At 31.6% G+C, this 12,653-nt stretch overlaps 1 protein-coding gene across 1 annotated transcript in view; it reads left to right on the plus strand.

Moving 5' to 3' along the window:
• The window catches only part of TOP2B (DNA topoisomerase II beta), a 52,667-nt gene that overhangs the window by 19,301 nt on the left and 20,713 nt on the right, over nucleotides 1–12,653 (plus strand). The window contains exons 8-21 of the mRNA XM_023752915.1: nucleotides 863–1,036; nucleotides 2,472–2,573; nucleotides 2,658–2,795; nucleotides 4,438–4,576; nucleotides 4,904–5,061; nucleotides 5,187–5,312; nucleotides 6,070–6,180; nucleotides 6,262–6,367; nucleotides 7,866–7,975; nucleotides 8,307–8,399; nucleotides 8,491–8,605; nucleotides 10,235–10,356; nucleotides 10,557–10,705; nucleotides 11,250–11,481. Coding sequence (XP_023608683.1) covers nucleotides 863–1,036; nucleotides 2,472–2,573; nucleotides 2,658–2,795; nucleotides 4,438–4,576; nucleotides 4,904–5,061; nucleotides 5,187–5,312; nucleotides 6,070–6,180; nucleotides 6,262–6,367; nucleotides 7,866–7,975; nucleotides 8,307–8,399; nucleotides 8,491–8,605; nucleotides 10,235–10,356; nucleotides 10,557–10,705; nucleotides 11,250–11,481 — 1,875 coding nt within the window. The remainder of the gene's footprint in view (nucleotides 1–862; nucleotides 1,037–2,471; nucleotides 2,574–2,657; nucleotides 2,796–4,437; nucleotides 4,577–4,903; nucleotides 5,062–5,186; nucleotides 5,313–6,069; nucleotides 6,181–6,261; nucleotides 6,368–7,865; nucleotides 7,976–8,306; nucleotides 8,400–8,490; nucleotides 8,606–10,234; nucleotides 10,357–10,556; nucleotides 10,706–11,249; nucleotides 11,482–12,653) is intronic.

The raw sequence follows: 12,653 nt of genomic DNA on the forward strand, positions 1-12,653 counted from the left end.
GGTAAGGCAGGGCAGAATGACTTCATTCCAGCTACAGTGATATTTTGCCAATGCTCTCTAGCAGCATCCTTCCCTTGGCAAATTAAGGTTTTATTGGTAAGGGAAATGGTCTGGGTGGAATTCCCAGTGGTTCCTGTTTTCCTCCCCTAGCTAGCACCATTGGGGGAACTTTTTTTTTTTTTAGATTCTCTCTTCCCTGTGAGAATTTGTGGGGGTTCCTGGAGGAAAAGCCTGCAAAAGAGTAGGAACCCTTTATAAGTATAGCCCTCAGGGGATTCACACACACATACTAGTCCACACTTGTCCTATAGCAATTTGTCAAAATTTCTGGTTTAATGTTCCTTCTGGCTTATGTGACAGTAGGCAGCTTCTGCCCTAGTTAAGCAAATGTTTCGGTTCTGTGTCTCCTACAGACTCCTAACTCTCTTCAGGCTCTGGATGGCCAGATGGTCTGTGACCTCAATTTTTTGAGGGTTTATAAAATATCAGTTTGTCTGACCAGTTCTTTATAAGGGCACAAGCTTATTCTTTTTCTTTTTTTCCAGCCCTCTTCCATGTCTGAACTCAAAGTGGAAGTCTACTTTGTTATTTTAAAAAACTTAAACTTTTGAAAGATTTTATAATAATTTACCAGTTCAGCTATTCATTCATAACCTTTCTTTATCAAGTACATAGAGAATTAATTGCTTTCTTTGAGGATAGGGATCAAGGAGTAGAATAGGGGAAAGTCATGAAGGTTTGGATCTGCCACATAAGCTGTTGTGAAGTAAGGGAAATGAAAGTTTGAGAGTACCCGATGGCATTCACCTAGTTGAGCTGCCAATATTAGATTGTTTATTATTATTGTTTTTCAAATTAATAGGTAAATGGATTTCGCAGTTATGTAGATCTTTATGTGAAAGACAAATTGGATGAAACTGGAGTGGCCCTGAAAGTTATTCATGAACTTGCAAATGAAAGATGGGATGTTTGTCTTACATTGAGTGAAAAAGGATTCCAGCAAATAAGCTTTGTAAATAGCATTGCAACAACAAAAGTAAGTATAGTATGTTAATTATCTTTTATTTCTAAGTAAGTGGTAGAACAATGCTTCATTAAAAACAACAAGATCAATAGCAACAACAGCAAAAAAACCACTCCAAATCTGCTTTGGTGAAATCAAAATTGACTTATGAAAATGAAAGTTTATTTTCTGTAAAATATCTGTCTTATAATTTAACATCCATTGAGAAATAAGTTTATACTATTAATGTTTAAAGTTGACTACATTTATATTTTATGAAATTTACAATGATAAATTCCTTATTCTGTGTTCTGAGTTTAAAATGTAGAAGAAAGACTAATAGGAGATGAGTATGTTTAGGATGGTCATTCTATGGAGTTTAAACCCTCTTCTTTAGGTTTTTTTATTTAAAAAATCAATGAAATTCTTCCCATTTAAAAGCATCTATCCATGACCAGAATAAAGTATTATTATGCAATACAAGCAAACATGTATCCCTAGAATAATCTAAAGCACTGTTTTATCACTTTGTCACTCTTCTTCAGGTTTTAACATTTTTAATGTTCAATTTTTTAATAATCTAGTTATCACTTTCTCTAGTCAACAAAAATCCTGCATCCATTATGATTGCATTTTATTATATGTAATAGAAACCTAATGTAAACATGTAAAAGTTTTACTTTTCCTCTCTTATCTAAGAACCAGGGGTAGGCAGTCTTAATTTAGTACTATGACTCCATAGTGTCATTAGGGACCTATGCTTTCCCTGGCTTTCTTTCCTGCCACCTTTAGCATATGGCTTTTTTTCTCATGCCTTTTAAGTTGCCTGCTGCACTTCCATGCCTCATTTCTAAGTCCTAGGGAGAGAGAATTAGGTTGGGAAAATGCATATGCCAACTAAATTTCTCCCTTTTTAAATTGTGATAACATATGTATAACAGAATAGTTTTTCTGGAAGCCCCATCCAGTAGACCTCTCCTAACATCTTTGGCTAGAACCATGTCATGTGGGTACCTCTAGCTGCAAGGAGTCCAGATTGGAGAATCTTTGTAATTGGGCATGTTGCCAGTTAAAAACAAATTTGGATTTGTCAATAAAGTAAAAGGGGAAAATGGATATTGCATGGACAACTGGTAATGCTTGCCACAGTCCCTAAGTTTAACTATTGTGTCATTTATCACCCCCAGTATTCATGCCAGTATTCATTCTCACTTCCATGTCAGTTTTTTTAAAAAATTGTTTTTGCTTTGTATAAAATTGGCTAATTGATTCTATGGCCAAAGAGACCTTATTTTTAAAATCCCAACTCTGCTATTCTGACACTCATATTACTACTCTGGAAAATGGGTTTAATAATACTGACTGCACAAAGTTGTTGTAAAGATAAGCACTCATTTTAGAAAAAATGAATACGTAAGTATTTTGCTACCTTACTATAGAAGATTTTGTATTTTTTTTTTCTTTTTAGGGTGGACGGCATGTGGATTATGTAGTAGATCAAGTTGTTGGTAAACTGATTGAAGTAGTCAAGAAAAAGAACAAAGCTGGTGTATCAGTGAAACCATTTCAAGTAAGTGATGCTGTAGTATTCTGTTGAAGTAGTAAATAATACCAGTTCTGATGTTGACTTATTTTTTTGGTATGTTTTCAACAGGTAAAAAACCATATATGGGTTTTTATTAATTGCCTTATCGAAAACCCAACTTTTGATTCTCAGACTAAGGAAAACATGACTTTGCAACCCAAAAGTTTTGGGTCCAAATGCCAACTGTCAGAAAAATTTTTCAAAGCAGTGAGTAAAACTTGTATTATTTTTCAGTGTGTTTTTATTGAAAGTTAAGTAGTTTTCTTTATTCTATTTGTGATTAGTTTCTTATATTAACTAGATATAGGCATATTTATATTACAAACTAATACACTTAATTCTGCAAACTTCAAAGGGTAAACTTTATTTGTTAAACAATTGGTTATTTTGCCAAGAATTGAAATAGGTAATCTTTTAATTAATTGTGTTTGTAGCTTTGCTTTGGTCATTATAAAGCCAGATATTCCCCCAATAGGTGTTCAGGTCCTGTTTGGACTTCTGATTTCAATCTTTTTATTCATTTCAACTTTATGTTTAGATATTTACCATTGTGTAGTTGTTTTTTTAAAAATTGTGATAACATATGTATAACAGAATTTTTTATATTCTACATATTTTAAAATTTTATTTTACTTTGCACATAATTATTTAGGCTGCTTTAACCTTTCTGATACAAGGTGAGAATACAAATAAATAATGAATCTTAGATTTATAACCAAGATTTGCGACTGCTAATAGCTTCTTATAATCTGTTATTTATAAGTAAGATTTGCCTCAGTTCCCTTATTCAGCAGTACCCTCAAAAACATATTAATAAACATATGTAAAGTTCCTTTAAATATGTTTGCACTAGGAATGTAAAGATGAATAAACGATAGCTCCTCTTCTTTGGAAATTTATAATTTGGTGGAGGAGTAAGTGTGGTAGTGGTAACATACTTATCAAATTCCATTATCAGAATTTTAAAGGTAGGTTCTCACAAACAAAAACAAACTTAGATTATAGCTTAAGGCCTATGAAAATAGTACTTTTAATTCTGTTCATAATCGATTCAGAATACAAATGACCTTATGTTAATGCTTTCCCAAATTTGTGCTCTCATAAAAGTTCTCATTTTGAACTGATTTGATTTTAGATTTTCTACTTTTTCATTTTTGGGAGATTAAGTTTAAATTTGGCAATATACTTCACCTCTTTTATATCTCAAACATTCCAAAAAACTCTTCTGTACACCTAAAATCAAACCAGGATGATGAAAAATAACTCCACTTGGAGCTGCTTCACTTTATTTTCTTTTTGGTAAACATGTGGTCACATGTTGATTAACTGCTGAGTGACACACTATTTACAATGTTGAAATGCTCATTATCAAACTTTTTAAAGAATAAGAACTATTCATAAGTTCTTGAATTTATCCTAATGTTTCCTTCATATTAATATTTTTTATTTGTCATAGTGAATTCAAGATTCACATTTTTGTATTGACAGATATCAGAAATGTCAGTGAATAGAATTTACAAGCTGGTAAATTCAAGGGTGGATTAGCTTAACTGTGTTAATTTTAGCAAAATGAACTTGTGAGAAAAGCTATGTATATTTCTCATGGAGTTAATTAGAATATAATTTTTTCATATCTAGTAAAATCTTTTCTTCATGCTTTTATATTTCAGTATAGTAACTGTCAGAGTTAGTTTTACTGTAGTTAGAATAAAATTTACTAGTGCAAATAATTATCATTGTTATTGTTTTTCCCTATAACTGCATAGGGTAACAAGTATTACGTTCATTTTAGGTAAGTGTATGAACTTCTGGCTTGTTTGTATATCATTCATTATGCTTTCATTTTTAGGCCTCTAATTGTGGCATTGTAGAAAGTATCCTGAACTGGGTGAAATTTAAGGCTCAGACTCAGCTGAACAAGAAGTGTTCATCAGTAAAGTATAGTAAAATCAAAGGTATTCCTAAATTGGATGATGCAAACGATGCTGGTAAGATTTTAGATTAAAAAATATATATATTTAAGTTTTTATTTGTCCAGTTATAGAAATTTTTAATTTTCCACATACATTTAGTAGGATTTTATGTTCAGAGTATAATTTCACTTCATTAAAATTGCTACATGCACCACATATTACTGATTTTCAGGGGATAGGAATTCAATAAAGTATACAACATTTAAACTATTCTAAGCATAACGTAAGATGATTGTTATAGTCTTTCATTATCATCATTGCGATTATTAAGTTTTCTGGCTTCATTTTTCTCATTAGTAAAATTGAGGAATGTGGAGTATATGTCTTTCTAAATTTCTCTAGGTGGCAAACATTCCCTGGAGTGTACACTGATACTAACAGAGGGAGACTCTGCGAAATCACTGGCTGTGTCTGGACTAGGTGTGATTGGGCGAGACAGATATGGAGTCTTTCCACTCAGGGGAAAAATTCTTAACGTACGGGAAGCTTCTCATAAACAGGTATATGTTTGCATATATATGTATATATATATAGACACATACACATATATGACATTTTCATACTTTACTAAAATTGTTGAATTTTTAAATGTAAAATACTTTCAATTCCTTTTCTTTATGTACAGATCATGGAAAATGCAGAAATAAATAATATTATTAAGATAGTTGGTCTACAATACAAGAAAAGTTATGATGATGCAGAATCTCTGAAAACTTTACGTTATGGAAAGATTATGATTATGACTGATCAGGTTAGTTTAAAAATTGCCACATATTTAAAACTCATCTTTTTCAGATTGTCCTTTCAATGTTTGTTTTATGAGACTTACTCCAAGATAGTACAAGTGAAAGTGATTGTACATCAACGGGGAAGAAAACATTTTTTAATGGCACTGTTTGTGTGAAGCACATTTTACATTGTCTAATTTATGAGTAACCATTTTTTTGGTTAGTTATTATAAAAATGTTTTAAAATATAATAAATGTGAGAAGAGTAGAACACACTGTAGTATTAAGGGGTTGAAGCATACCTGTACTTAGAAAGAAAATGAAAGAGTAAATAGGATAATGGTTAATATTTCTATATGATGCGTAATTTTTGATGCACAAAGACTAGGAGGATTGAATAGTAAAATGGCAGTAACTGGGGAAGAACTAGAAAATTGAAAAGTATGAAATTCATATGTATCCAACTGCTTTTCTCTTATGTCCTCTAATGAAAAGCATTTGTAGAGAAAAATCTTCAACAAAAAAAGCTGCTTATAGTGTTAAGTAGTTTTTATATCAAAAGAAGACTTGTGAATATCTGTTCTCCATGGACATTGCCTAGTGAAGTTGCATTATAACCATGTTTATTTCCATTCTTAAATCAGTCTTTTAGTGAAATCTGGTTAAACTATTTCAATGGAATTTTGCTTCTTTGCTGCATTCAGATATTTAAAAATTTGATTATATAAGTAATTAAATTTCATAAAACTATTATAGCTCTCTTTACTAATATTTATTTAGGATCAAGATGGTTCTCACATAAAAGGCCTGCTTATTAATTTCATTCACCACAATTGGCCATCACTTCTGAAGCATGGTTTTCTTGAAGAGTTCATTACTCCAATTGTAAAGGTACTACTTACATTAATATGTTTTTATACTGTTTGCTTAAAGGGTAGCAGAAAAACTAATTTTTTTTTTTATTAATTTAAGGCAAGCAAAAATAAGCAAGAACTTTCCTTCTACAGTATTCCTGAATTTGATGAGTGGAAAAAACATATAGAAAACCAGAAAGCCTGGAAAATAAAATACTACAAAGGTTTGTATTTTAAAATATTTAAAAAATTTAAAATAACTAGTGACATAAATATATATTATTAAAGTGTTATAAAATATTTTGAAAGTTTGTCTCTTTTAGACTTTAAAATTAGCTGTTGCTGATTTTTAAATAATTGTTAAGGAAAATTTTATAAAGTATAAAGAATAGTATAATGGACTTCCTATGTACTTCAACAATCACCATTTCATGGTCAATCTTGTTTTATCTAAACTCTTCTCATTGCCATCCTGTTAGTTTGGAATAATTTCCAGATATTATCCTATAATACTTTAATATGTATCACTTAAAGAGTTTTTTTAAAAGTCCTTAATACCATTTTCATATTTTTTTTTAATAACAAAATAGTCAGTGTTAAAATTCTCCTGCTTGTATTACAAATGTTTATAATGTTTTGTTTTGTTTATTTTTTGAGTCAGTGTCCAAACAAGGTTCACACATTACGTCTGGTTGATAAGTTTCTAAAATCATAGTATATTGTTTCTCTTTTTATATTTTTTCTTGTAATTTATTTGTTCAAAGAGTTGGATTTTTTTGTCCTGTATAATTTTACATTTTGTATTTTGCTGAGCATTCCTATAGTTTCCTTAAATATGTAGCATGTTCCTCTGCCCCTTATTCTATGATAACTGGTAATACATTGGAGGTTTGATCAGATGAAGATTAGATTTATGTAGCAAAAACATTTAATAGGTGGTGTTGTATACTTATGTTAGGGGGCATGTAATATATGGTTTGTCTTTCTTTTTCCACAAAAATTAATCAGTTGGTCCAGGTGTTGCCAGTTTGATCCATCAGCTTTTCACATAATGGTTTTAAATAACCATTGATGTTCATGATTCATTTAAAATATTTTTCAGCTTTTTTGAGATATAACTGACAAATAAAAATTTATGTATTTAAGGTGTACAACATGATGAGTTGATATACATATACATATCCATCACCTCACATAGTTACCCTTCTTTTTTTAGGACATTTAACATCTACTCTCAGCAATTTTCAAGTATATAGTATAGCAATATCCTATATAATAAAAGGTTAATATGCAAATTGTCCCCTCGGGAGTTCAACTGACTAGGAGTTCGACCGCTCACCATGATGTGCGCTGACCACCAGGGGGTGGCGCGGAATGAAGGAAGGCCCCGGCTGGCAGCCAGCAGCTGGGGGAAGGAAGGCCCCGATCAGCCCTGATCGCCAGCCAGGCCTAGGGACCCTACCTGTGCACAAATTTTGTGCACTGGACCTCTAGTTAATAATAGGCACCATGATGTTCATTAGATCCCTAGAACTTAACATCTTATAACTGCAAGTTTGTATTCTTTGATAGACATTTCACTTTTCCCCACTTCCCAAGCCTCTAAGAACCACCATCTCTTCTCTCTTTGAGCTCTACTTTTTTGGTTTCCACATTTAAGTGATATATACAGTATTTGTCTTTGTCTCGCTTATTTTCATTTTTATTTTTTAAATTGTGCAGGGTTGGGTACCAGTACAGCTAAAGAAGCAAAGGAATATTTTGCTGATATGGAAAGGCACCGCATCTTGTTTAGATATGCTGGGCCTGAGGATGATGCTGCCATTACGTTGGTAATAAAGCAAATTTTAAAAAGTCTGTTCTCATATCCATCCCCCTACCTCCTATACGTTTCTTCCCAGTCTGGGTTTTCTACAATCAGTCTCTTTTGAATTCTAAAGCCCAAACTTGTCAATTTTAGTGTTTTTCTCGTACCTATGCCCCTGATTATGCCCTGTTTTCATAGTTCTTTCATTGAAAAACCTCTGTTCAAGTATATTTTTGATTAAAAGCATATTGGAAAAACCAAATTTCCCAGAAATTAATGTTTTTTGCCTTTATAACTTTTAATTTTATAATGAAATTATTTTGTAATATGTGAAATAATTTCCTGGAATCTTTCAGGCATTCAGTAAAAAGAAGATTGATGACAGAAAAGAATGGTTAACAAATTTTATGGAAGATCGGAGACAGCGTAGGTTACATGGATTACCAGAGGTTAGTCATACGGAGTGGTGATCTGGGGGAAGAAAGAGACTAAAACTGATATAGTCATAATGATAATATTGCTATATAACTTTTTTCTTAGCAATTTTTATATGGCACAGCAACAAAGCATTTGACATACAATGATTTCATCAACAAAGAATTGATTCTCTTCTCAAACTCAGACAATGAAAGGTCTATACCATCTCTTGTTGATGGTAAGTAGCTGTCATTTCAAATTTTTTCTCATTTTTGTACATTATTGAGTATAACTTAATTTCATATGCTTTAAGTCATCTCAATAATAAATCTTAAAATCCATAAATTGTTTTAGAAATATTTTCGTAGGACTGAAATATTTTATATTTCTTAATTTGAATCTTTTAAAACCCTTTTTGAATTTTTTTAGGAGAATTAACTTATGTCAAATTTTAAAAGCCCTTGACCCAAATTGATTGCAGACTTCCTAAAATAAATAGTAAAATGGGATTTTGATAAGTTCTAAAATATTTATCAGAGACTAAATTTTAAAAACACCTTTAGAGTTCAATACTTTAACTTATTTTACTTAACAAAATAAAAGTTTATAAACTACCTTGTGATTAGAGCATATTTTGGTCTTCTTTTTTTTAAAAAATATATATTTTATTGATTTTTTACAGAGAGGAAGGGAGAGAGATAGAGAGTTAGAAACATTGATGAGAGAGAAACATCGATCAGCTGCCTCCTGCACATCTCCCACTGGGGATGTGCCCGCAACCCAGGTACATGCCCTTGACCGGAATCGAACCTGGGACCCTTCAGTCCGCAGGCCGATGCTCCATCCACTGAGCCAAACCGGTTTCGGCACATTTTGGTCTTCTATCTAGCACTTTTTAATTTTCATTTTATAACTTCTAGCAAGTTAGTTGAACTTCGTGTTCCTTGGTTTTTCAACTAATAGCAGATGATTGTACCTGTCCATCTAGTTCTAGCTTTAAGTTATATCCCTTCTATGACGTCTTCCCTAACAATTTTAGTCTAAACTGGTCTCAGATGCCTAAACTGTGTCAGTAATTTTGTGCCTATTATTTTATTTGTGTTAATTTTGCCTTCTCAATTAGATTATAAAATTTGAAGGAAAGGGACCATGTTTATCATCCTCTTGTTTCTACAATGCTTTGGGCCCACGATGATGATGACGATAGCTAGCATATACTGAAAATTTGTTACTGTGCTCATTGGTCTAGAACAAGAAGAATGATAAGGAAGCAGAGTGCTTTGCTTGCATTATCTCAATGTAATCCTTATGATCACCCTATTAGGAAGGTAATTATTTCTATTACACTGATGAGGACACTGAGCTTACTGGTTTAGTAATTTGTGCAAAGGCACATGATAAATGGCCTAGTTAAGAAGAGTATTCAGATTAGTAAGATTCTAAACCCTGCATTCTTAACTACCACATACACCTCTCATTTGTAAGGGCTATCCTGATTTGGGATACTCAAATAATAGTTTCAGACTTATTGATGGTTTGCTGCTCCTTTAATTACAACTGCCATTTTGGATATGTGGGTGTTTGGCATTTCCTATGAAAGAAGCTTAGTGCTACTGAGCAGTTTAAGACCAAAAGGTGGTCTTTCAATTGGTACTTCATTTTTGGAATAGATTGAAATGATATCAAAACATGTTAGTTTATACTCCACTTTGTTATAGAATCTCAATTATTTTTAGTCAGTAATTTTTCAAAAACAAACTATATCTTTTCTTTCTTGAATATACAGGACATTTTTGTCACTAAAAGAAACATTACAACTATATTTTCGGTAATATTTTTAAAAGAGGATTATTTTTTTTTTAAATAGGCTTTAAACCAGGCCAACGAAAAGTTTTATTTACCTGTTTCAAAAGGAATGACAAACGTGAAGTAAAAGTTGCCCAGTTGGCTGGATCTGTTGCTGAGATGTCTGCTTATCATCATGGAGAAGTAAGAATTAAATTTGGAATCAATTGAGAACTATGCTTACAGACATGAAGAATGACAATGAAGCATAATGAAGTATTTTTTCTTTCAGAAGGTCTTTGAAAATGTAAAAGAATTGAGTTTGGATTTTAAAGAAATTAGGGAATACCTACAGCGAATTAAAGTTTAGAATATTAATGTTATGTTCTGTTTCTATTCTGTAGCAAGCATTGATGATGACTATTGTGAATTTGGCTCAGAACTTTGTGGGAAGTAACAACATTAACTTGCTTCAGCCTATTGGTCAGTTTGGAACTCGGCTACATGGTGGCAAAGATGCTGCAAGCCCTCGTTACATTTTCACAATGTTAAGGTAACAGTTTGCTGATATAATGGTATCAAGTTCTATTTGAAGTTTATTGGAACTAACTAAATGGTTAATAGAATTGTAACTATGGAGAAGTATCAATGGGGATTCTGTTGAGGTTAAATATTTTAAATTATTTGATAGTAAATAGAAGGAAGTTTGTTGATATAAATTTTTATGAATTATTGGTGAAACCAGTCTTAATGAATGTAAGGATTTTTTTGATCCAAAACTTCACTTTTTAGGCTGAAGATGGGTTTTGTGATTTAGACAGAGTAAGAGGAAATTCTTAAAAAGTTATTTATCAATACTAAGAATTTAGGTAGGTAAGTATGGAAGTAAAATTGGGTTATCTTATTCTAGCTTTATGCCTCAGAGAAATATATTTGGTAATAAGGCTAGGTCAGTTTTACTGTGAAGCACATGTAATCAAAATTTTAAAAATGCACTCTTTAAAAATTTTTTTTGAAATGTAGTTTTTAATTATGTATACAATTTTATTTCCAAAAACCATGACATTTTTTCCATATATTTTTTTCTCTTTTATTAGCTCTTTAGCAAGACGGCTTTTTCCTATTGTAGATGACAACCTGCTTAAGTTCCTTTATGATGACAATCAACGGGTAGAGCCTGAGTGGTATATTCCCATAATTCCTATGGTTTTAATAAATGGTGCTGAGGGCATTGGTACTGGATGGGCTTGTAAACTACCCAACTACGATGCTAGAGAAATTGTAAACAATGTCAGAAGAATGCTAGATGGCTTGGATCCTCATCCCATGGTAATTATTTAGAATTTGTTGCTTATATTGTTTATTTAAAAAACAACGTGTAAACTACAAAGTCCAGTCATTTTAAAAAAGTAATGGAACCATTTTTATTTTAGAACATATTATAGACAATAACTACTTTATTAGTATACAATTTGATATGTGCTTATTGTAAAAGATACAAGCTGGAAAAAGCCTGGACCTAGAGATAAGGCTTATGGGGAAACACTATTGAAATATACAAATACTCAGTATTTCAGGCTTTCATATCTAAAGTATATAGAGAATAATGTTTTTATGACAAAGTTATGTAACTTTAGCATATATTTCCAAACTACTGACCCATGCTTAACAACACATTGTATATATTTTAATGTACCCCTGATATTTTTTAATTTTGCCCTTATACCATTCACTGTGTTTAGTTCTTCCCCAAAACGCCACTCAAGAGAAACCTCTCAAGAAAGTGTCTATCACTATTCCACATGATTTAAAATCATCTGGAAATTTTCTTTTTCTCATGATACTTAAGTAAAGGTTATTTTGTATTTTTCTTACAAAATGGTGGTGCTTATTGTAGAAAATATAAATAAGCAAAGAGGGAAATGTACTTAATAAACCCACCATGTAGAAACAAACTTAATATTTTAATGTATTTCCCTCCAAGTTTTATTTCATTTTTGTATTTTAAAAGAAAACAAAAATTAGATTATGTGTATGATTACTCAGGTTTACCCAAAATGTTTTCCCCCTTAAATACTTTATATTACCAAAAATATTTTATAACAGAAGCCATCAAACTACTTTGATTATAGCGTTTATTTTCATCCTTTTAGATACATTTTAGGTTATTTTAGTCCATGTATTTGACCAGTGCTTCTTGTGTACCTAATATATCTATTTATTTACCGATCTGTTTCTATCTATCCACCAATTTATCGGTCTTTGAGATAATATGCTAAGTGGTGAGAGAAAAAATTGTGGTCTCTGTCTTCAAAAAGATAATCTGTTGTCAACACAAGACTTTGGGCCATGAAGTTTGCAGGGACAAAAGATAGTTGCTCATTGTGCCAGAAGAAATGTCCTGTGCCACATGCCCAACTTCTTAGTGATATAACAAATATGAATTTTAAAAGAGGGAGAGAGAGCACTTGTAATTGAGAAAGATGAGTAACATTTATATA

This window comes from Myotis lucifugus, unplaced genomic scaffold (assembly GCF_000147115.1).
Source record: "Myotis lucifugus unplaced genomic scaffold, Myoluc2.0 scaffold_39, whole genome shotgun sequence".
Taxonomy (NCBI): Eukaryota; Metazoa; Chordata; class Mammalia; order Chiroptera; family Vespertilionidae; genus Myotis; species Myotis lucifugus.